Raw genomic sequence first — 25,854 nt, 5'->3', positions numbered from 1 at the left:
CTTTCATCTAAAATCTCTATAAATTTTAATTTTGATCTAGAGTCTAGTCCGATTGCCAAATTAATCCCTCTAAACGAAGTAGATTTAGTTAAAGTAATGGTAATGAAGATGAAAAAGATAAAAGGCAAAGGTGAAGGAAATTACCATGCTTTTACTTTTTTTTTTTTTTCTGGGTAATGGGGAAAGGAGCATATATTAAGAGTAGGTGTCACACTGTCATTAGTTACCTAGCTCCAGGGATTCTGTTTATTTCAAAAAAACAGAGCCCACCTCTCATCCACATATATATATATATATTATTTAAACCAAACAACCATTTGGGGTTTTATTTTTTGAAACTCTAATTTAAAATTTTTAAATTTTAATAATAAAAACTTATTATGTGAGCAGTATCCAAACTCATAACCTCTCCCCTCTAATATAAAAACAATTATATTACTGCACTCGAGCTTATCTTTATATAAATAGTTTAAAAAAATAAAAAAAAAACTAAACTTTAATTGTCAGATGTATCTTTTACCTTACAGAGCGCATCCCTGGTTTTCATTATTTATAGGGACACGTGCGGCATCTCCAATAATTTCTTTTTTAATATCTAGCCACCTTTGGAGAATCTGATAGCTGTAGTTGCTAGGCTTTTATATATATATATATATATATAAGGTGATGAGAATATTACTAAGTCTAAAAAACTTCGACACTTTTAAAAGGTCTTAAGTTTGAGTTTCATGAGGTGTCGAGAGGTGAAATTATAAAAATTAAATTATTGTACATTAAAAGGAATAAGAAATGGGGTACTCTTCAAAAGATTAAAATATATGGGTAAAAATAAAGTAAAAGAATATTGTTTGTAATTAAGGTATGATCCATAACGTAAGGGTAGTGAAAAGGAGAGGCAACTTTTTTCAACTTTTTCCAACTTTACTGAGAATTGCATGGAATTGGTTGGTGGAATTGTTCATCTTTTTACAAGAATCGTACGTGGTTGAATTGATGAAGCAACCGAACAAGACTTAGTTAAGTCGGTCAAGATTTCGTAATTTTAATTTTTATATATTTAGATTATTTGAATATTATCTACCATTCTATTAACATGTCGAGAACTTTTTGTTTAATTCTTTATTTTACTTTCATCATAAATTTGTATTATCATTATTTTATAACATTTTATTATAAAATAATATTAATGTTATTCAACACACTTTTAAATTTATTATTTATCATATTTTATATCAACATATATTTATTTTATTTTATAAAAATATATTTTAATTCGACCTCGATCTAACCACCGAATCATGGTCATGATCTTTTCCCTTTCTAATTTAATGTCCCCATTCTATTCTCTAAACACTAATTAAACCACTCACTACTTTTCATGCATTGTTTTCCAAAAGAATAACTTTTCTAGTTACCTTTGATTTACCCCCCAACATTCTCTCATCTTTGGGCGGAAACCCACTAAAAGGTGTTGTACGTAAAATTACAAGAAGCCTTCAAAATGATTATTATACAATTTAACATACATATATATATATATATATATGAAAGCTCAAGAACAAAGTAAAAGGTTAAAGGAAAAATATGTATATATATGCATGGAAAACAACGTAGATAAGCATCTCTCTTTTCTTTAAACCCTAAAAGATGGTTTTACTTTAAGAATCGCAAAAAAGATTGTTATCTTCTCTAACTTTAAATCAAAACTTGTTGGCATAAGTAAGGAATTTGTCACTAGTTGCTTTTGGGATGTGTTTGAGTTTTAGGAATTAGTGAAATCGAGTTTTAGGAATTAGTGAAATCGTTGAGAGAGCATATTTTGGTCACGCGAGTCTTCACTTTTTAAACATTTTCTCTTAAGATTTGTTTGATAACATGAAAAATGCATGAAAAATGTATAGAAAATATCACATCCAAGAAATTAAATTTCATTTTTAGTATTTGACATACTATATTTTTCATGGAATTCAATTTCATGGTACAACCATTAAAGTATATTTTTAGCCATTTTTCATGGAAAATTCTATCTAGGGGAGATGGTTTTTGTTTTTCATGCAAATTGAAAAATGTTTTTCTTTCCAATTAAATGCTATCAAACACACCCTAAGTTTCTAGTAAATTTTTCTGGTGTGCTTATTTGGGTTTACAAGATAGAATAGGTTTACGTTAATATTATTATTAAAATTAAATATGAGATTTATTTAATTTATTTTGATTGAGTCATGGACTTCGTGCGAAACATGAACGCATATTTCACCACTCAATTGGTGATATAACGATGCTCTCTTTGGTTCTTTCTCAATTCTAAGATTAATTATCCTAATAATCTTCAAGTTCGATAGGTCTTGATCAACTTGCTCTTCTTGCAAGAAAAAAATTGGGGGGTCTCCTCTCTTGGTGAATTTTTAATGTTCAAATTAGTCATTATACTAAAAAATGATGTAATAAATGTTGTACCTATATTTTTAGACACTATATACTTTTATATATAAGTTTGGGCAAAATGAGATCAACATAGACAATCTAATATGATCCTTAAGATGGATTGAGTTGTGATTCTTAAGCCTACCTCGAGGTAGACCTAGTTCTTTGGAGTCTTATCTATCTTAGGGTTCAATTTTTAATGTTAGGTTATTTCAAGCTTTTCAAAATTCTTTCTAAAACTAGCTCAACTTACTGTTAAAATCCCCCCCGCCCCCCCCTCTCCAAGTTAATTTTACTTTTTTTTTTTACTTAAAAAAGGGCACAATTTTCAATGTTAGAACAATCCAGATTATATAATTAAGAGCCAATGGTGTTTAATACTTTGGAGTTGTCTTTTGTAACCTTTTTAGCCAGATTTCCAAAAGGGAGAAGCCTCCATCTTAGACTGCTTTGTTTTCGCCTTTAATTGCTTTTGTTCTGTCTATATATGCTTTGTCCTTTAATCATCTTTCTTGGTTCCTTAATTAATCACATCTCCCTGTTATGTGCTAATGATGATCCCAACGCGTTTAAATTCCTTTGGTTGAAGAGCTGGCAGACATTCCATTTTCTTTTTCCAAAGTGTCTTGTTTTTCCTTTTTCATTAAATTAATTTTATAAAAACATTGTTTATGATGCTTTTAATGATACTTGTGTATCAATACATTATATATTTGTATTGATATGATATAAAATATAACACATTAATACACGAATATCACAAATGATTATCTAAATAATATTTTCACTAATTTTAAATGCAATTAGGGGTGAGCAAAATTTTAATTGAACCAAAATAACTGATCCTAAGCTACTAAAATTGACGGTTTGGTTCGATTGGATTTGTAAATTAGTTCGGTTCAGTTTTTAAATTTGAGTTTTTTGATCATTTCAATTCAGAGCAGTCTCCTTACTAAAAAAATTGAACTGACTGAAATTTGCTCATAAAAGTTAATCAAGTAAAAATTACTCTTAATCAAGTAATATCTTTTTTACTTGAATAACACTTATTTTATTTGAGTAACAAATATTTTTAATTGAGTAATATTGTTTTTACTCAAGTAACAAAATTTCTTAATTAAGTAATATTTTTAGATTGAAATCTACTTACAAAGATTAATCAAATAAAATTTATTCTTAATCGACTAATATTCTTTATTTTCAAATAACACTTATTTTCACTCGAGTAATATTTATTCATACTCAAATAACACTTATTCTTCAAATTACTTCTATTTGTTTGCACTTTTTTTTTTTTCAATTTTTTGATTTTTTTTATTTAAGTAACTATTAGATCGTTTCAGTTTAGTTTTAAAAAAAAATGCTTGATTTATTTGGTTTGAACAACTCAATCAATTTAATAATTAAATCAACCTAATGCTCATATCTACATCTACATGTAACTTGAGAAAATGTTTAATTAGTTAACTCAAGAGTTTTTTTTTCCCTTTTTCTTTTTTTAACCCCAAAAGTTAGGAAGATCACATGACATTGCAACTTTCTTTTTACTCTTTTTCTCCCTTTCTTTTTTATTTTTTATTTTTTTCCTATTAATTTATTTCTTAGTATCTTTCAACTTTCATCAAATTTTTTCACCTATACGACAAATGTGATGAGCATGTGACTACCAAGGCCATGGTCTAGTAGTTGGGTGTGTGCTGGGTGAAACGAAGTTCTACATTCGAGTTCTCCTAATCTCTAATATTGTTTCCTGCTCTAGAGCTTATGTGATCTTCCACTAATTTTGAGTTTAAACGGCGAAAGAACGATCGATATCGGTCTTGATGATGCGGAGCCGATCACCTTCTTCTATCTCGGACCAAGTACCTGTAAAAAGGGTAGGGACTCGCTCCCCGTGATCCCTCCGACGCTCAAGTCAGTTCATAGAGTTTTTGAGGAGTGTAATAATAATGGAAGATAGTAAAAAAGTCCCTTAGAAGTTAGATCCCCATACCTGTAGAGGTTGCCCTCTATTTATAGATGTCTCGTGGCCTTTCCAATAAGAGATAAGATACCTTTCAAAAATAGATGCTGATCCACTTTCCATGGGGAGAAAAAATAACCTTCACTAATGGAGATAATTCTTAAGATGTTGAAGATATTCTTGGTTGACTGAATCTTCCTCTCTATCTCTTCCAGTTCAAAATCATAATAAAGATTATAAAGATAAGTGGAGCTCCTAAGACTTGACATGTGGCGATCGCCCATTAGCCTTTACTAGCACACATGACTCCAAATTAATAGTAACTTCTAGGGGTAACACAGTAAAATTGTGCCCCTATAAATATTCCCTCATCAGGTCTTAATGCTTATTAAAGTTTGGCTAGGTTTATTAAATATGTCACATATTTGTATGTCTCGAGAATTCCAATAAGATTACCAACCTCAAATGCCTAACCTAAAAGAGTGGGGCGTAAATTAAGGTAGAGTCACACTTAAACTAAGAGTTCCTTAACTCCTCGTCTTGCCATTTTTAATAATAATAAAAAAAACATCATGAGCATGTGACATATTATGTGTGTAAGTTTGTCAAGGGTCAAGCTGGGCCGAGAGCTTTAGGCCCATGACAAATACAAATATTTTTTTAAAAAAATTATAATTATAAAGAAATGAATTAAAGTATAATTGGGCATATATATTATTTTAGGACAAATAGAAAAAAATTTAAATCTTTTATGAATTTGTAAATTTATTCAAATGTTTTAATTTTGACAATTATATCTTAATTGGCTTAATTAGATGCAATTTTAACCAACACCTAAAATTAATTTAGGAGGCATGTGTCATTACTAATATGGCTAGCCACCCGTCATAAAAAAAAAATATATACGAGTGGAACCTACATGTATAGATGCAAAAAAAAATAAAAAAATCAAATTGTACATGTAGACTTCACTCATATATGTATATGTAAGTCTCAGCTACATGTCTTTCAAATTAATTTTAGATATTAGATAAAATTATATCTAATTAAATTAATTGAAATATAATTATCAAAATTAAAATATTTAGATAAATTTGTAAATTCGCGAAAAGATTTAGATTTTTTCACTATTTGCCCATTGTTTTAATATTTTATATATTTTGTAAACTCGAAGTATTATTTAATACAAAAAAATTCATAATGTGACGTGGCATAAGATTTTTTGATAAATGATCAAATTTTAAAAAAAAAAAAAATAAAAACAATGGGCCAAGAGACCAGCCTGCTTGGCCCACAGCGAGATCCATGACAAATAATCCTTTAAAATTCTAAATTTCAAAATGGCATTAGTTTTTATTGTTTAATTATATCAATTAACCAAGAAAAAGAGGAAGCCTTTATGGGACATCATTGAGATTCATGGAGGATTAAAAAAAATTGTTCATTTAAATATATCTTAATTTTTAAATTTGGGTCCATTATTAAAATTTAATCTTATTGAGATAGTTAATTTTTTTTTAAGAATTTGTGATGGTAGCATAGGGTTTGGGTCGAGACTTTACCCCGCATGATATGGAGAGATCCTAAATAAACAAATATCTAATGTCCTTTTAAATAATTTTTTTTATAATTGAGAATGAATAATTAGACATCAGGGATAGAATTACATATGTGAGAGGGTGCGAAATAGCCCCTCTAAACTTCTAAAATTATCCTTAATTCTTTGATATTGTGTATATAAATTATTATACTCTTTAACATTCGTTCTTTCGAAATAAAAAGATAGAAGATAATTAAGTAATATTAAAAAAATTAAACATACAAACTTGAGACTTATGCCTCCGACCCAAGTTCCTAATCGAGCATATATCTTTGAGATATTTGAATTGAAAGATCTAAAAAATATTGTCTTGTTTCAATTACATTATTTTCCCCGAAAGGTTGTAACTTAGGGACCCATGGCCCATAGGTTTGGAAAGATCAATAAATCCCCAAAGGCGAATATGTATTGAAGAAAAAGCTAAGGGCATCCATCTCTTTAGTAGAAATTATTAAAATATTTAAACAATCGTTCGTATCACTGCAAAAATTATTTTAGTTGATGAAAAATACATCGTATTTTAAATTATTTAATTAATAGATAAAATTATTTAAAAATTAAAAATAAGATATAATAAATACACTTTATTTAAAAATAAGATATAGTTATTGTTGGTTAATTGTTGCTCGTAGTGCCAAAAATAAGTTAATACACTTTCAACGAGTATTCAAATGCTAAAAGCAAAATATGTTAAATCAATCTTGACCAGTGTCACCTTAGCAAAACCCAATAAAATAAAAGGTAATGTTAACTATTGCTCTGTAAAAAATAGTTAATTTGTTTTCAACATTTAGACAATTATATTGGTTGATATGAAATGCATTCTCTTTCTAAATTGTATAGAAATAGAAACGAAAAATGAATATAATATGAAACGAAATGAAAAAATAATATTTTTTCAAAAAATAAAAAATAAAAATATAGAGGAATCGCATAAACAAATCCCAAAAAAAATTATAAATTTTGAGTTAGAAATGGAATAAATTCTGTCTATAACTTGGTTCTTTGTAAACTTTTTTTTAATATTTTCTTAATATTACGAAATAGTCTTAAAATATTTTCAAGATTATAGAAACAGCTCAAAAATAATTTTTTAAGTATTTCTCTACATTTTGGTACAAGAAAAGTTTTAAAAACGTCATAATAACACTCCCAAACCCTTTTTGTACATTATAGTTGTCTTTGAGTCATTTAATTAAAAAAGATATTATGTGGTGGAATCTGATATTTCCTCAAAAGCAGGAAGGAAGGAAGATAGTGTGATAATGAATGGTTTATTAGTGTATAAATGAATGAATAATGCAGAAAGTGGACGGCCCTTTTAACACAAAATCTCTTTAGCTTTATCTCTCTCTCTCTCTCTCTCTCTCTCTCTCTCTGTGCTTCATCAGTATCCCCTTTTTCCTGGCAGCAGCTTCAACTTTGAGCTCTTACTATTCATCAGCTTTTGCAAGCTTCAGATGGCTCGCCTTTTCCCATCCTTTATTGATTTATTTTCATATAAAATAATGCAGACTTGCAGAAGCTTTTGGGGGCATTAAAGAAAAACAGATATGGTGGTAGAAAAGGCAATGGATCCAGATATAGTTGGCCCACACTGCCCGCCCGTGTGCCCTGCCATCGTGCGACGCATGGAGCGCATTTGATTAATTTGGACATCCTTTTCCTTCCTTCATTCAACTATCCTTACTTAATTCATTCATTCATTCTCTTTTGCATCTGCAATTCAATCACCGATCTGAGTCACTTTGAGATTGTGTGTATTTGAGTCATGCTTAGTCTCGGCTTTAGTTCATTAGTTAAGTTATTTCCTTTTTCGATATTTTGTGAGGATCTTGTTCTGCTTGAATGGAGGGTATTTCATATTAATCGTCCTTTTCCTCTGCTTTTTGTTGGGGAATAATTGTTAGCATAACAGAATAAAAAATTTCAAATGCTTTGTCGATCAGGCGAACACACTGCCCGTCGCACCATGGGAGTTGACCATGTCCGAAGTTGTTACCTTAACCACAAGGAAAGGGATGCTGAAGATAAGGCTAGTGACTAGAGTGAAGTCGTAACAAGAGCAAATTGATCTTGCTCAAGATTGAGTTGCCTAATTTATCTAAGATTTTTTTTCTTAAAATCAAGAAATAAACTTGTAATAAGAAATTGTTTCTTACAAGCTCCCGATCTCTCTTAATCTCGATAAATTCAAGATAAATGTTTTTTCCTAATCTTAGGAAGACTATTTTAGGAGTTAAAACTCATTTTCTCAAAAAAATTTAGGATAATTATTCTTAAGCGTCGTCTAATAAAAAGACTTAATTCTAAACAAAGAATTATCTCTTAAATTGGTACAAATAGAGCAGGATCTCCTATGGGTTAAAAATTAACTATCTTGACTATGATCTTAAGCTTATTTACCCATTCTCTATTACTCTATATCTGATTAAAGTATCGATGTAGTTTTCTTAACCAACACTGAGATAGTCTTACAATTTTCTTTTGTAATTTATCAAGTGTAGTGATCTAAAACTAGAGTTTCTCATCATCTAATACATTTTTTTCTTTACAAATATATTAGTGGTCTTTATTTGAACATCTTCATCTAAGTACGTATTTGGAGATATGGTGAAGAAAAATTGATACCATCTTTTCTACATTTTGATTAATTATAACCCCAAATTGAAACCTCTCAACATTAATGGAGCAAAGAGTGGGAAAGAAGGAATAAGAACCTATGGCAAAAAGCAAAACTCTACCTAAGAGGGAAAAGGCTATTACTCTATATATGTTTCACTACCCAAAAGCAAAGAAAGAAAAAGGCAATACTCTTTATTGCTGTAGTAATTTGATGCATTCTGAGAACCTATTAAGTTCTAATGTGATTTCTTGTTATGATAAATCTATCTTCAAGGGGATAAGGATGTTTAATGGAGTCATTAAACTTATGAATAACATTTGAGTATTGCATTATTTTGTAATATCGAGTACGAATATCAATTATATATCATATATCAAAATCTTATGGGTAGAGTAACGAGTGACTTGAACATATATAGTCAAGTAACACACATGACAGGAGAAGATTAGTCAAATTTAGATCCCTTACTTGTGAGAGTCTTTATCCTTTATATAAACTCAGTGAAGTGAAGTGGGATATTCAATATTATTTTTGAAATTTCTAAACTCGATCGATAATTATGGGGGCTAATGGAAAAATTTTTGAACTAGATTTGGATAATGACTGTAATACCCCGAGAGTCCAAAGAAATTAGTATATATCGAGGATAGTGTAAGAAAGGAAACAACACCAGCTGGATACCTTTTGGGCTGAATGTTGGCAAAGAACTCCCAAGTTAAGCGTGCTTGACCTGGGGCAATCCAATGATGGGTGACCCCCTGGGAAGTTCGTGTAGATCCATCAGGATAAGTTGTTCCGATTCTTCCTATCGCTCGAGCGGGATGTTACAATGACAAATCTATTAGATCTCTCTTTAATTCTCTCAAATTGATTCTTGAGAGTTAAATTCATTAATTTCGTTCGTGAAGAGTTGAAAATAGAGATAAGTATCATTTTTTTATTCATAGAAACATGTAATGGTATAGAATTAATTTTTAGGAGTAACTTAATAACTTCGTTTTTTTTTTTAGTATTCTCTCTCTCTCGATATATATATATATATAGATATGATACATATAAAGGCATTATTTTGATTAAAAAGTTGGGTAACATGGACCCCAGTATTGTAAAACCTAAATGAAATGCTATAATCCTTTTAAGGATTCCAATAATTTCAAAGGGGATGGCCCTCCAAGGGATGGTGGAGTCCTTGTGAATGAAAAACCACCCATTTTTCTAGATAAGGGGAGACAAAGGAGGATATATATATATATATATATATCAGCAAACGAAACATCTATATTATTATATAAATAAATATTATAAGCAAAGCTTCAAGCATAAGCCTTATATGATAGCAAAGGAAACGTCTATATTATTATATAAATAAATATTACAAGCCAATTAAGCTTCAAGCATAAGCCTTATGGGATATATACATATATGTATATATAAGGGAAAGAGAGACATACTCACTAAGGAAGCAACTTCCTAAAACTTTCTGCACACCTTTTCTTTTCTTTTCTCCATCACTTATCTTTTGGGGTCATGTCTTTTCTTCTTCACTTTGGAATTGGAAACCTTTTTCTAAACCCCATACATTAAATCCTAAGTCACTTTTCCAACTCTAATCATCAGCTTTTCCAATCAAAGTTGTGTTTGTTTTAATGTCTTAGTGTTTGTTTTATGAATTATTAGAGGCGTAGACTCTGTTATATATAGAATTATGGTTTTTATGCTCTCTAAATACTTTTTAAAGAAAGTAACTGAGTATTTTTATCATAAAATATTGATATTCATATAAAAAAAAAATTAATTATACTATGAGAGATGAGAAAAAGTGTGAATCGTGATTTTAAGATTGTAAATGTGGCTTTATTGTAGACTTCTTTCGGCATATTGTTATTTTATTATATTGTGAGGAATGTATCATTTTAATTGGTAGTTTAGATTTAGACGTTTCACTTTTGTTCAATTTTTTTTTTTTTTTGTAATGTTCAAGATATATTTTAGGTAAAATTGTAAACTTTTTGAGATTTTTTTCAATGAATTCTTACTTATAGAAAAAGATATAATAGATAATGATTGATAATTATAATTTAAATTTTATAGTTTAGAACACAAGTTTAAATAAAAATTAGATCACATGTAAGAGTAATAATGACTTAAAGATTATGAGTTCAAATCTTATTAAAATATCACGAGTATTTATATAATACTATAAATAGATAATTCATCAACTTAAAAACTGCCACCAAGTGAGCATTGGTAATGGACAAGCCCATTTAATTGGGCTCTGTGGGGGAGCCCATTTGCTTTGAGAATCACTTCAATATGACTGCTATATTGGGCTTTCAAGATTTGTGGTAGCTTATTTTTTTGGGATCTAAATCCCTTATTTTTTATTTGCAAAATTACTATTTTCACACCCTAAATTTATTATCACTTTGAACTGGTAATACAGACGGTCTGTTGTACGAGTTTAAGAGCTTGGGATATAGCAAGTTTGTGGGTTTAATCCTGCCTCTATGTAACATTGTATAATCTCGTGTATTTATTCTAGAAGGTTAGGTCATTGATTTTGGTTTGCAATGAATTTGTCTTTACAATTAAACAGGTTAAGACGGACCATAAATTTTAAAAAAAGTAAAATAATTTAAGCCAAAAATTATATATAATTAGAGACTATTCAAATTTTTTATGTTACAAGAAAAAAAAAAATTATTATCATTTTGAGTTACGAAAAAAGAACTTTGACTAAGGCTTACTTAATTTATCCTCTTTGCATGGCATTGATGCATTTGTAATAAGAGAGAGAGAGAGATCTTTTTTTTTCATACCGTTAACAATAATAATTTAGTATTAAGAGTCTTAGTCTCGTCCATTAATTAGTGAGAATGTTAATATATATAAAAAAAAAATCATATTTCACAAAATATCGTTGGTGGTGTCTAATAATTTATCAAGAGTCAATGAAACCACCATAGCATGTGACGCCTCTAATTTACGTGTCAACGTCAAGACTCAACCTTGGATCCCACATTGGTCATGACTTTTGAATGATAATCCAGAAAAGGCACGGCCAAGAAGGGATCCAGTCTCCATGAAAGGTATACAGCACTATACATCGTTCAGATCACAATAGGACGGGACTGGTCAAAAAGAAATTAATGACCACCCCCCCCCCCACCCCCAAAGAAAAAAAAAAAAATAAAATAATAATGATAATAAAGTTGGTGGGTACAATGGACCATTACATACATATATAAATATATCATTAGTGTGTTATATTTTGTTTAAACACTTAGAATGAATAAAATAAAATTAAAATATTTTTTGAATTAAAATATAAAATAATCAAGATAAAAATAAAAAATATTTATCAAATTATTTGGGAGGTATATGGATCAGTTTTTATTATCTGTAAAGTTCAAGATAAATTTATCTGAAAAATCTCAAATAAAAAATCACGTGATTTTTTTTTAAATTATCGAAAATTTAATAAAAATAATAAAAAATATTTTTATCCAAAGTACTTTTCATATTTTTATTTTTTTTATCTCATATCTTGGTTAACAAATACTATATCACTTACGACACTTTCGTATTATATTATTATTACAAATATAAAATACATTAATATAGAAGTGTTATAAAAAAATTATATTTTGTGTCATATTGAGCGTCTAAATAATATTTTTGATATATAAATATATCACACTCCCTTAAAATAAAATAAGAAGGGCTCATTCTACTTCCATAATTGGGCCTGTGGGCTCCTTTCTATAAATAGTCCAATTGTTAACCTAACATTTACAGATGGGCCGCCCCATATTATGTGATATCCACTATATATATATATATATTATACAATTATATAATTAGAGTTTCAAATGAGTCTAGTTATTTGTGAGTGTTTGGTGTTCAACTCTATAAAAACTCGTTTGAATTTGTTTGTTAAAAAAAACGAGTCGAGTTTAATTCTAATTTTAAAACTCTATTTGTAAACGAATTGAATTTAAGTTCAATAAAATTTAATTCGTTAAAACTCACAAACAAGCTTGATTAGAGGCTCGTAAACAGGTTGTGAATAGACTTATTTATAAATATATTAATAAATTTACTTATAATTTTATGAATATATTATTTAACATAAAATTATTAAACTTTAAATTATTATAATAATATCATTAAATTTAGTTGAGTTTGATTTTGAGAATATTTTATTGCTGAGAAATTAAATGCAAAACTTTAATATACTTTCTCCATTATAATGTGTTGATAATAAGATATGTTGTGATTTAAAAATTAATCAACTAATATATGAGTTTAATAGAGTAATTATTGTTTTAATCGAGTAAGTAAATGTTTAACTGAGTAACAAGTGTTGGTACTTGACTAACTTATTCTTTTATTCAAATAAAATTTGAATATTTAAGGGATTAATTTATTATATATTTGTTTAATAGAGTAATTATTGTTTTAATCGAGCAAATAAATGTTTAACTGAATAACAAGTGTTGGTACTTGACTAACTTATTCTTTTAATAAAATAAAATCTGAACATTCAAGGGATTAATCTATATATATTTGTTTTACATAAATATATGATGGAATAGCATTACTCGAGTAACTAAATAGTTAATCAACTAAGGGGTAATGCTATTCGGCCACCTTCAATGCCACCCTCAAAGCCACCCTCAAGATATCGTGATATCTCGCATTTTATTGACTCCAAAATATCACGATATGAAGAGCAACCTAAGAGCCAATTATTTCAAATTTTAGCCCCCTCTTTCTCACTCTTGCTCACGCTGAAACTAGTCTCTCCCTCTCTCTCCCTTTCGATTGTCACTTTGTCTCAATTCCGGCAGCCCTTGGGTCGGTCCGACGCATGCATTATCCACCGGCTTCCTTTCGCCTCCAATGTACGTCTCTCTATCTCTTGGCTTGTCCAATCCAATTGTGTGTGTCTCTCTCCCTTTCTGGTCATCTATCTATTTCTCCTGCTCGTGCGACCGATCATCTTCCATTGCAACAGCTTCATCACCTCTTCCATTGTGATCTCTCAAGAACTCTGTAAAACACAAATTTTGTAAAATCCAATCGCTTGATCTTCGATTTGAGTGTATTTTCACCGTGAAAGTGGCCCTAATCTATAAGAAGGTGAGTGTTTTAGATTTATTAACAATGATTTTCAACATACATCCATGATATACATGTATATATGCGTGATTTGGGTTTAACCGAAAGTTTAAATTGTGATTTATGGAGATTTGACTGTTAGATGTTGCTAGTTTTTGGGTATGTGGGTCGATGGGGATAAAGATGTTAGGTGGTTGCCTTGGATCATCGGAAACCAGTGGCGACTAGCAGTTCGTTTACGCAGGTGTTGGGTTTGGCTAACTGATTTTTGGCAGTTCGTTCTTGCATTACCAAGCAGAAAGAAGACATGATTTCATGTTTAGAAATAAAGTATTAGCCGGAGTAGTGGTTGGTCAAATTTGAATGCCGCTTGATATTAGAAGGCAAACAGTACTAAGCACGACTTTTCAGTTATAGTGAGTCATTTACTAAATTCTTGAATCCATTATCACAAAGCAAACTGTGAGCTGTTGCCATTTATTAGGTTTAGAAATGGATGGGCAAAGTATATAGTTGCTAGTCTTGAGTTTTCATGTCTAAAAGACTTGATTGATTGGTTGAACCATGGGGACTTAAATTGGCTAGTTTACAAGTTCAGACACTGTTGGATTCTGCCCATGATAGACAGTTGTATTGCGGGCTCAATGATTTAACTTATAGCTTATAAATTTCTAGGTGAAGAATATATATGCTTCTTATGGAGCAACATATCAAGGTTTAATATTACAAGTTTTGATTTTTTTGTCATTGAAGTTCTGTGACATTTGTATTTCCAAAGATGTAGTGAGCAATGAATGGGGTTCATAATATGTTCGGTTTATAGCCCGTACTTATGTACTTTTTATGTTAACTTTCTTCTTCTTTTTTTAAAAAGCAAGAAAGTTAAAAATTGGTTTCACCTAGAAACTATTTTAAACCCATATTCTGACAATAGATCTTTCTTCATGGATGATCCAAACCCTATTTGGAATTTTAAAAACCTAGTCATCCAAAAAAAAAATATGTCATTTCCTTATTTTCAAGAGGTTAGTTCGCAACATTACCCAGTCGAAACTAGCAGTAGCCAATGACCATTCCCAAGTGATGTCGATGAACTTGGATCCGTCGTATTCGGCAACCATCATCAGCATTGAGCATCGACAAAATCCAAAGCTATCAACATGGGTGACTTAAATTACTGTTTTGTAGATTCTGTAATATTACTGTATCCTTTGACTATTCTATGATTATTTTTTTTTTTGTAGATATATTCCATATTGTGTAATCTTGGATCTATAGTTGAAATGGTTAGCATGAAATTCCATGATGGGCATGATGTACTATTTTTGATACTTAACATTGCATCTATATTTTCAATACTCTTTGTTCATTATCTATCATATTGTGGATTATGCTTGGTAAATGTCTCTCATGGACTATATTGTTTATATCTGTATTCTCTTCACTAATAATATTTTTTTGATTATGACAAAAAGGGGGAGAAAAATGAGATGTTATGAGATGAGAGATTGTATGTATGAGAGTGTGCTATAATTTTATTTTTGTATGTGGGAGAATAATGTATGATAAATTTTTTATTGAGAGATCTTGTATGTAAGGAAATTGTATATTTGAGAGATAAGAAATCAATTTAGACATTCAAGGCAATTAGGTGCAATCAAGGCAATCATTTGACAATCAAGTTTGCTCCTAAAAAATATTTTATCTAAACTATATCCAAAATATTTTTATACTATTAGTATTTTTGAAATGGGAGCTTATAGTATAAAATTAAGGGGGAGTTCAAAAATATTTTATCAAATTAATTATCTCATAAATCAGTTTTTTGTCATTATAAAAAAGGGGGAGAATGTTGAGCCAACTTACTCATTTTAATTAAGTTTTGATGATTAATAAAAAGAGAATTTTTAAAATATAAATTATAGTATTTTTGATGATTAACAAAAGAATATTTTTCTTAAATATATTAATTGTAGTATCGAATTATTTTTTATTAATTTATAAAATATTTTTTCCATATCATATGTATTACCAAAAATATTATTTCTTATTAAAAATATTTTTAGATTAATTTATAAAATATTTTCATAGCATATGCAATATCAAAAATATTATTTTTTATTAAAAATATTTTTTAAATATGTTTTTAATATTAATTTATTAAATATTTTTTTATATCATATGTATTATCAAAAATATTATTTTCCATTAAAAATATTTTTTAAAAATATTTTAGATTAATTTATATAATATTTTTATAACAAATGTAACTCAAAAAGAATTTTAACAACTAGGTGCAATTCTCATTATTTGATCCCACAACCTTAAGTTAGCCAAGCCTTCCCTTGTCAGGGATCTAGAAACCCTCTTAGTTATTTGAGTGCATATATTAAATTTAAGTTATACTAAACTTTTTTTACTATAACGATTAGATTTTTGATCGTTAGAAAAGTGGCTAAAATGCTTATAAATACCCCATTAAACTCATTTTGTGAGTATCTAAGTGTTTCCATTGCATATTCAAAGCACTCGAAAGCTCTCAAATGCTCTCAAGCAAAGCATCCAAACAATCTAAGATTCTCAAAGTATTATTGCACATCCACCGAAGAGTCACAAGGCAAGAGGAGAAAAATTCTTCAAGTCTTCTACGACAAATCCAAACTTCTCCATTTGAGATTATAAATTTATTTATTTATTTAAATATTATTACCTTATATAATTTGTTCTTAATTGCTTATTTATGTCTAAATATGAACAAATTATTTGTAATATTTAAATTACCATTGTAGATTGTTTAGGTTTCCTAGAATCATTAAAATTAAGGTGAATCTAGTTTTCAAGATATGCTAGGAAGAAAATCTTGATGTAGTGATTGTCTAGAACCTATTGTAATCTAGATGTGTATCTAGTTTCCAAAGTGAGCTAGTGTGGAAACCTTGGTAATTTTGATTTAGTTGAATCCCAATGGTGATTAGATCTTGGGAGAATGGATTAGGTATGTGTGAAAACACTGAACCACTATAAATTGTGTTGTGCCTCATATTATTTATTCTTATTATATTTTGTGGGTTACATTAATTATTAATCTCAAATATAATTTATTATATTTATTAAATATATATTTTTAAATAATTATTAATCAAGAATATTCATTAAAAGAGCAGCAATAAACAAAATTGAGTAATAAAATAAAAGTCCAAAATAAGAAAATATATTGATCAAAAGCAATATCTAATGCTGTAATAATACAGAACAATGAAACTAAGGAAACAAACCTTAACACCATAAAGCTTTTCAAGTTTAGAAATAGAGTCCATTACTATCACTTTTTCATTGTCATCACTAATCCATACAGGAAAAGGGGTACCCCAAAATCTACTTCGACTAAATGTCCAATCTCTTCCATTTTCAAGCCAATTGTGGAAGCGTTTTTCTTGTAATAAGGCATTATGAAATGGAATCAACAGGAGAGTGGTCAAAAAATGAAAAAACAAAAACTACCTATTAATCCAGAGAACAAGATACATTGTTGCTGTTATATGAATTAGGTTTATTATTTATTTATTTATTCATATTTGGTAGGGGGAGGAGGGAGGGAAAGTTATCAAATAGCAAGATGACAAAACACATATTTTTCTGAAAAAAAAAGTTATTAAATCTATTGCCATGTGACCATACCAAGGCTCTTCAAAGACTTTGAGTTTCATTATAATTGCATGCATACGATTTATCTAAACCCACCTAGTGGGGTTAAGTAGTTTATCAAGAGTCTCTCAATTGCGTCATCCAAGTGAATAAAACTTGGAATGAATGCATCAAATATTTGGTGGGTTGTCATCGGGTTGTGGATGGGGTGCGTACATTGGCATAAAGTGTTGAGCTGTGCCAAAAATAGGCATCATATGCACTCCGTGAGTAGCATACCAATTTTGATAGTGAATAGCTTGTAAAAGAAAAAGAAAGCACTAGGATATAACCTAAACGAAATTGTGAAAAATTGAAAATAACAACTTAAATTATTACCCTAATCTCATCCAAGTACTTACCATTAATTATGAATAGGAGATTAGTGTCAAAGTGTGATACTGTGCTTCTTGTGAAAAACATTCACTGAATACTTGAGCATCTTGAACAATGTTTTGCCTCGAGGCCTTGCCTTGGTTTACTTTCAAGGATTCCACCTAAACATTAAATGAAAGTAACAGTCATTACAATCAAGAATCCGAGCACTACATTATTAGGTAAATAAAAAATAGATTAAAGCATATCTTCATTTTCTTGGAATTTGTTTTCAATGGACCCTTCTTGCAAAGCTTCTTAGGGGCTCCTTTTGTTTGCGAGCATATTGGATCCAAAATTTGTTCGTTTGAAGTTATAGCTGCTTTTCTAAAATTAAGAACTTGTTCTTGCACACTGTCTTTAGCATTTATATTACTAACAGAACTTGGCTTTGCATTAGATTTGCTCAATGCAGTCAATTGAGATTCCATCCAATCCATAGTTGTTCGGGTATGATCTTCGTCATCTGCAACCAAGTCTACAACTTTCGCAAACACATTGCACAACTTATCATATCTTAACTGGCTAGGCATATTAATCCAACCGTTGTAATTAATCTTGACTCTCGTTTAAGATCTATTGACATCTCTCCTCCATCGCCTTAAGATATATCTCTCAGGAAGTGATCTGATACCATTTCGAATCAACACTGTGACAACATGTCAACAAATTATTCCCCTAAACTCGAACATGTGATAATTAGAAATAATATTGCATTTCTCTTTGTTAATAACAAATGAATTTTTTTTTTCATTGACTCTTTCATTAAATATGATATCTTTGCTCATACCCAACGATCATTCTTCGGTGGACACAACCTTGCAATATATCTTCCCTGTGAACTCATCCTGAAACTCCTTCAATTTTGAGATTGTGTACACTTCTTGAAATTGTTTTTCCATGGGATACCTCAATGTGCATGGCATCATCTAAGAAAATGACTTAACGTGGGCCTGAAACTCCTTTTCAACTTTAGACCTCATTGTAAGCTCATATTGTTCAACAAATTGCTTTAGTGAAGTTTTGAGTGTACATAACCATCAAAAAATGTATTTAGACTCTTACTCCACTGCGTTGTTGACGTTGTTGCCCAAAAACTAGTTTTCAAGAAACATGGGACCCAACGGGCTCTTTGTGTGTATAGTCTAGACAACCAATCATTGTCATGCAATGCATATTTCTCAATCATTGAACTCCAACCTTGCTTGAATACTTCAGGATAATGTGATTTGTACACCATGTCATGTACAACCAAAAGAGTTGAAGCCTTGCAACTATATATGGTTCCCAAACTTTTTAAGCAACTTCTTTAGTATATGTCACAAACACCACACATGCTTCGTGTTAGGGAAGATTATCTCAATTGCGTTTTGCATAGCCCTATCCTGGTCAATGATTATTCTAGTAGGAGCTTGATACTTCATGCATTAAAACCATATCCTAAACAGCCACACAAAAGTCCTGGTGTCCTAATTGGAAACTAGACCACATCCAAACATTGTCGATTATCCATAGTGATTTACACCAACGAATAGAGCAAATGGCATGTTGTACCTATTGGTCAAATATGTGATGTCGAATGTGACAACATTGTCAAATTCCTTATACGCTTGTCTACACTTATTATTCGTCTAAAATACATTCCCGAATCGACATTCTTCGTCCAAATTGACACTGAAGTAAAAACCCAGACAAAAGGCTTGTATTTTCAAAAAATATGCTTGAATAACAGCAGCATCTCCTTCCCCAAGTTTTAACTTTCTCACTTTATCAATGTAATTTTTACAATCATTTTTCACAAACGTTAGGTTCTCATACCCACCAGCCTCAACAACAGCTGAGTTATAACTTTTCTGCAGTGAAATTTCAGCTATATCATTAACTTCAAGCTGCCTCTTCACATGTTCGCTTAACTGTTTATTGCATCTATACAACCTAGATTTGCTTGAACTTGTTATTTAACAGAGAACCCTAATTATCTTGGAAAATTTTCTCATTATCTTCGAATGATTCTGGAAGCACACTATAATTTACTAGATCAAAACAAGGTACAATCATAAAATAATATAATGTTGCCTATATAATTTGCATTGTCAACAGACATTTTGTTTTTCTTATTTTATATCACTAATTTTCTCATAAATAAGGCCTTACCACATTTGAATAATTTACACTTTTGTTCTAATTCTATGTGATAAAGTCACCATTTAGAGATACAAATATAATAGCTCATAAATCTATTTATACTCACTTATGGCATATGTACGAGGAAGTTGTGCCATATTTAAGAAAAAATCATACATACCTATGTTACTCATTGGGGCTTTCTTTCATCTTCTAAAATAGAATTGATTGTCTACAATAAAAATTTGAAAATTATACAAAGTCAATACTTTAGTAGAAGTATAATATGATACATGAATATATAAAGAGAAACGAGAGAAACATAAATAGTGGAGACCAACAGAGGAGAACGGTTGCAATAGATTGGATTTTTGGATCGAACCAAAGGCTACCACTACTAGGCCAGACCTAGCCCATGAACCAACTTTGTCAACCCCAAAAATAGCCTAAACTAGTCACAACTGTGACTACCGATGACCATCGTGGACCATCGACAACCATCGCTGGCCAGAGATTTTCACAATTAGACCCTACCATTACAAACACTAAGTCAAGGGGTTAACATACACAAAAGTGGACCACATTTAACAATTGAATTTTCTTGGATCTAAATTTTAATTTTCGGCCACAATCGAAAAATGGATTGCCTATCGCCACCAACCACTATGGCTGGTGGTTTCCAGGGATCCGAGGCAATCACTCGACACCTTTATCCTCATCGACCAACATACCCAAAAACCAATAAGATCCAACGACCGAATCTCCATAGATCTAAGTTTAAACCTTTGGTCAAACCCAAATTGCGCTTATATACGTATATATGATGGATGTGTGCTAAAAATCATTGTGCATATGTTTAAAAGACTTACCTCCTTGTAGATTGGGGCCAATAGAAACGTGCAATAGATGAGAGACAGAGAAAGAGAGCCGGAACAAGCCCAAGGGACGCCGACGATGCAGTCGCACAGGCAAGAGACAACTAGCTTGATGACCAAAACAAGATGAAGGGTCGCATGGACGAAACGATAGAGAGATAAAGAGACATGACCGAAACGAGAGAGAGAGAGACCGCTGAATCTAGAGGAAAAGTCGCACGAGAGAGAGCAAGAGAGAAAGAAGAGAGTGAGAGATTGAGAAAAAGGCTCGAGTGAGCTTCTGGTGTGACAAAGAGAGGAAGTCTCGCGCGACCTTCTAGCTGAGGTCATTTTCGTAATGGCACACTATGGGTAGATTGGTAATTTACTCGTGGGTGGGTTTGGGGGTGGCCAAATAACATTACACATTGAATAAGGGGTACATTAGTCGAGTAACTATATATATATATATCTTTTAATTGAGTAATAAATCTAAATTAAAATGACAAGTCTCTATGTCTATATCATTAATTGATTAAGAAAAATCAAGTAAGTGTATATCTCACCTAATCAATACCTAATTTATTCGACTAATTGCAATATTAAATTTAAAAATTTTCGTTGAGCTCAACTTGCAAGGCAATTTCTATATTTATTATATAAACCTGAAAATATTTATTTCACCTTAATTATTATACTTCATTTAATTTGCTAAAACGCTTGTCACGATGTAATTTATTTATTTTATATTATTATTGTAATTTTAAATTCCTGCCACGTCACAATTTCCTATATGTCCACGTCACTGCTTACGTCCCACATCTATCTCTAAGGAAAGACTTTTGTCTGTCCTTCCTACGTTGCAACCGGCTATTTCATTTCCCCAACAACATGAGCCTACCTTCTCTCTCCCCCGACTCGCCGGTAGCCCGCCGGTTAACCATCTGGTCAATCCCGAAGCAAACAGAACGACGCCTTATGATCCACTAAGTATAGACTGTGTTATTCAACGCGTCTTCTGATCATTGTAGTATTCTTTATCAGCCATGAGTCGTCTAAGCTTTGGGCCAATAATTCTCTCTGTAGCCTTCGCCGTCGTGGTCGTCGTCTTCGTCGCCGAGCTCCTCTACGTCCTCTGGCGCCGGCGAGTTTTCCGGGACCAGGTTTCCGCGGCCGCCACCAGCGGCAGTGACCACCTGGAGTCTTCGCCCGACTCCAAGGACATCCTCTATTTCCTCTGGTGGAAGCAGCAGCACCCCCGGGTCGACACCGCCAGTATCGAAGGTGGCACCGGTCGGAATCAAGCCGCCCCTGATGGATCGGAAAACACTCCGGCGACACTGCCTTCTATTAATGCACAAGTGGCCGTGACAACGGAGACGGCGTCGGCGGAGGAGAGTTTCAGAACGGCCGAAGATGGTTCAGAGGTGAACTTTATTACGGAAGGTGACATAGAAGCGACGCTGTTTCCGACGGCTTGTGACTCTCCGTTTTACTCTACTCCCTCGGCCTCTCCAAGTCGTGGCGATTCCAACGAAAAAACTCCGTCGTTTGTTAGGTAGAGGCTGTTTGGCTTACTCTTCTTTCCTTTTTTTTATTTAAGCTGGTAAGTCGTTTTATTTATAAGTTGTGTAAATCTTAAAAATTAGTTAGCATTTCTTAGTATTTAAATTGATAACGTGTTTGAATAAATATGTATATGTCATTTATATAGTTATGTATTTGATTTAAAAAATCTAATAAACTATCACAACTTAATAAAAAGATTTATTATTGCATAGATACAACAATAATTTTATTTGATTAGAAATATTGTCGTTAAGTGGCTTAAAGTTGCAAAAATAAGAAAACAATCAAAAAGGGGCAGAGGTTCCTGCACAAACTCTCCTATGCTTAATTTAGACACTAAAGATGATATCAATTGTATTGAAACAAATATCAAAAGTGTACCCTTTCATGAATGAGTGTTTGCTTATTTATGGAGAAATATGAAATATTCTTAATTAATTCGAGATTATGATTACTGTAGATAACATTTATTTTAATTAATCCTAATCTAATTAGAATCATAATTGTTATAAATGACATATATCTTTTATACATGATGATTATCTTGCTCTTTTTGTTGCATATAAAATTTTTTGTAGATGATTGTTTGTCCAATATTCAGAAATCATTTTAGAATTAGAATTCTTGATGGATAATTGATTATCTTCTTGAAAAATTTTTTGGATGTTGAAGTTATCTAGTTTGCGCGTTTGTGTGGGACCCCCATCCCGCATACGAAAAATGTATGCCTTTCAACCTAAAATATCGTTTTGAGCTCTCAGGCTTTTAATTGGTATTTGTTTTTGATACAATAAGACTAAAATAGATATATTGCTGAATAATGCAAATAAAATTTATAAAAATATTATTTTTAAAAAAAATAAATTATATATAATTATTAAAAATATATTAAATTATATATATAGAGAGAGAGAGATGGAGAAGGTGGCGGGCGACAAATGATGGAAAAGACAATAATGGAGGTGACACTGATGGATAATAGTGATGGAGATGACAACGACAGAGAGAAAGAGATGGAGAAGGTGGCGGGCGACAGACGATGGAAAAGACAATAATGGAGGTGACGATGATGGTGATGGAGATGACGATGACAAACAATAGAAGAGGTGATGGAGATGACACGACGAACCATAGAAGAGGCAATGATCAATCTATTGGGGGCCATAATGGAGAAAATGACTAGAGAAAGAGATGGAATGTAGAGTTATAAATATTTGAATTATTTGGCAATAAAATTTTAATTTATTTAGTCAATAAAATAAGCCATCAACAACTTATTTGAAAAGACACCGGATAACGTATTGAAAAAATTGTTAAAACACCTAATAAGCCGATAATATATAAACTTTAGACAAAATAAGTTAAATTAGCGTTTAAACTGTTACAATAATTTATAACCCGCCAAACCTCTAAACGAAGGAAATACCCCCGTAACCGTGAACCGTACGTTTCTTTTTGGGAGCTTAATTTAATTTAATAATATGTAATATACGTAATTGATTTGACTTCTTATTACTTGCCTTTCAATTACGCTACCATCAGGTTTGTTACCATTATTATACCCATATAGCCGGTAAGAAGTTATCCCAAATGCTATGGATTAGTTGCGTTTTCAAAAGATAAACGAACTTCTTCTCCTCCTGTTAAGATACAACGATCTATCTTTTTGAAAGATTTTGATATTTATTGAACTAATCTTCAGTAAAATTCAAACCCAGATGAACTTCTTACTATTATTTGGCTGAGAAAAAAGAATGAGCGAATCTTAGTTATACAGAAAGGTATTTTAAAAATTGGTCTTAGAATTGGTTTTAAGAAAAGAAAGATCCTAAAGAACTGATCTTTTTTTTTTATAGTTGTTGGATCAATCTCGCTTTGATTAATAAAAAGAAAGAAAGAAAGAAAAGGTTTTCTCTTCTTTTATCTAATATATGCAAGTCCATGAGAGGATTAAGGGAGTATTAAGCTAATTAATAAATAAAAATTCTCTCAAATCTGGAGAAGATTAGGTGTTTAATCAGTGTCCCAATATTATTCTATACAAACAAAACACCTGAATCATTACTCAACACTAACATCACCCACTATATATCAAATACAAGGAAATGATCATAATATATATCCAAAACTGGAATCGCAGGAATGTGAAAAGTAGAAAAGAAAGATGAAAAGTGTATGAAGTATACGAATAAATCTGCTATATATAAAAGAATATGTATGTATAGTGTAGGCATCTATGAAGGCCTGGAGCTGCGGCCATGGAGGAAATGGATGTGATCATGACACCAACTACCAATCGATGTCGCACCTTTCAGTTTCGAAGCTGCCAGAGGTTTGCAATGGAACCTTCAAGTCGCACTTAATCTTGGGCTTGAACTTATGGGTTTTCAAATCACGCAGCTTGAATCTGATACGAAGATAGAGCTTCACGTCGATGTTGAAAGCCCCCGAGCTGTTCTGGGAATTGTACTTCTCCAGATCCGAGGCCTGCAAACCTACCATTTTCTGGCCCTTGAAGTGGAGGTTCAAGGTGGTCGTGTTCTTGTGCCCCTGGTAAAAGTTCGGCAGCGGGATGGTGACTAACCTGTCGGAGAAATTAACACGAAACTCAGAACAATGAATACTGTATTCGAATTGGACGATGCTATCGGGTCCGCCGTATCTATACTAATTAATAACGCGTACCTCTGGTCCTCGTAGAAAGCGCTTGCCTCGAGGCGGTCGTAGTAGATGCCGATGTGTTTGTTAGGGTTACGGATGGTCAAGTTCATGGGGAGGTCGTAGTCGAGCATGTTGGTGGCGGTGTTGAGGTCGAACCGGCGGAGGGCGGCGTCGGTGACGTGGAACTTGACGACCTTGGGGCGGAAGACGAGCCAGAACAGGAAGAAGGCGAGGCAAACGAGGAAGACGACGAAGATGACGATCTTCAAGAGGAAGCTCAGAAGGCAGCAGCCGCAGCCGCAGCCGCGGCCGCGGGAGGGGTGGTGGCTGACAGACGGGATTGACGGGCCGTAGAAGGCTCCGTTCAAGTATGGTTGCTTCGCCTCTGCCATGGCGAACGGTGTCAAGATCAGGAAGAGAAAGCCCAATTAATCAATCAGTTACACAGAGATATACAATGGATCGATCGATGCAGAGAGAAAGACATATATGTGGGTGTTGTGAATATATATATGGGTTTTGGGTGGGTCGAAATGAATTAATACAACGCGTTTGCGTGCCGCAGGATCTGCTTATGTTTTTGCCTCGTTGCTTCCGAATGTTGACTATGACGCGCTGACAATTTCCTCCCGCGGCTAAGCAAGCTGATATTTTTGTGTCATTGGTCATATCTTAGCCATAATTATCTCTCTTCTTAATAATTAAAAAAAATGTAATATTTAATTATATATATATAAAATATTAAAATTTAATGTCTTAATTATTTAAAATTATTATTTTAAATTCTTAAATATGTGTATGAACGCATCTATTACGCCCCACTAAATAATAATATTTGAATAGATTGATT

At 31.6% G+C, this 25,854-nt stretch overlaps 1 protein-coding gene and 1 long non-coding RNA gene across 2 annotated transcripts; both read right to left on the bottom strand.

The window, feature by feature from the left end:
* Positions 1–13,139: 13,139 nt before the first annotated feature.
* On the bottom strand, positions 13,140–20,154 carry LOC127806959 (uncharacterized). The gene is made up of 3 exons (XR_008024545.1): positions 20,102–20,154; positions 17,784–17,918; positions 13,140–13,669 (listed from the first exon to the last, which is right to left on the bottom strand). It is a non-coding gene; the product is annotated as an uncharacterized LOC127806959 (long non-coding RNA).
* A 4,285-nt stretch (positions 20,155–24,439) lies between these two features.
* On the bottom strand, positions 24,440–25,506 carry LOC127806914 (NDR1/HIN1-like protein 10). The gene is made up of 2 exons (XM_052344511.1): positions 25,029–25,506; positions 24,440–24,927 (listed from the first exon to the last, which is right to left on the bottom strand). The coding sequence occupies exons 1-2, from the start codon at positions 25,394–25,396 to the stop codon at positions 24,633–24,635; spliced, it is 663 nt and encodes a 220-aa protein (XP_052200471.1). The 5' UTR covers positions 25,397–25,506; the 3' UTR covers positions 24,440–24,632.
* Positions 25,507–25,854: the final 348 nt, after the last annotated feature.

The sequence above is a fragment of the Diospyros lotus genome, chromosome 7 (genome assembly GCF_014633365.1).
Source record: "Diospyros lotus cultivar Yz01 chromosome 7, ASM1463336v1, whole genome shotgun sequence".
Taxonomy (NCBI): domain Eukaryota; kingdom Viridiplantae; phylum Streptophyta; class Magnoliopsida; order Ericales; family Ebenaceae; genus Diospyros; species Diospyros lotus.
The sequence above is the reverse complement of the archived record's forward strand: the minus strand, read 5'-3'. Positions and strand labels throughout refer to the sequence as shown.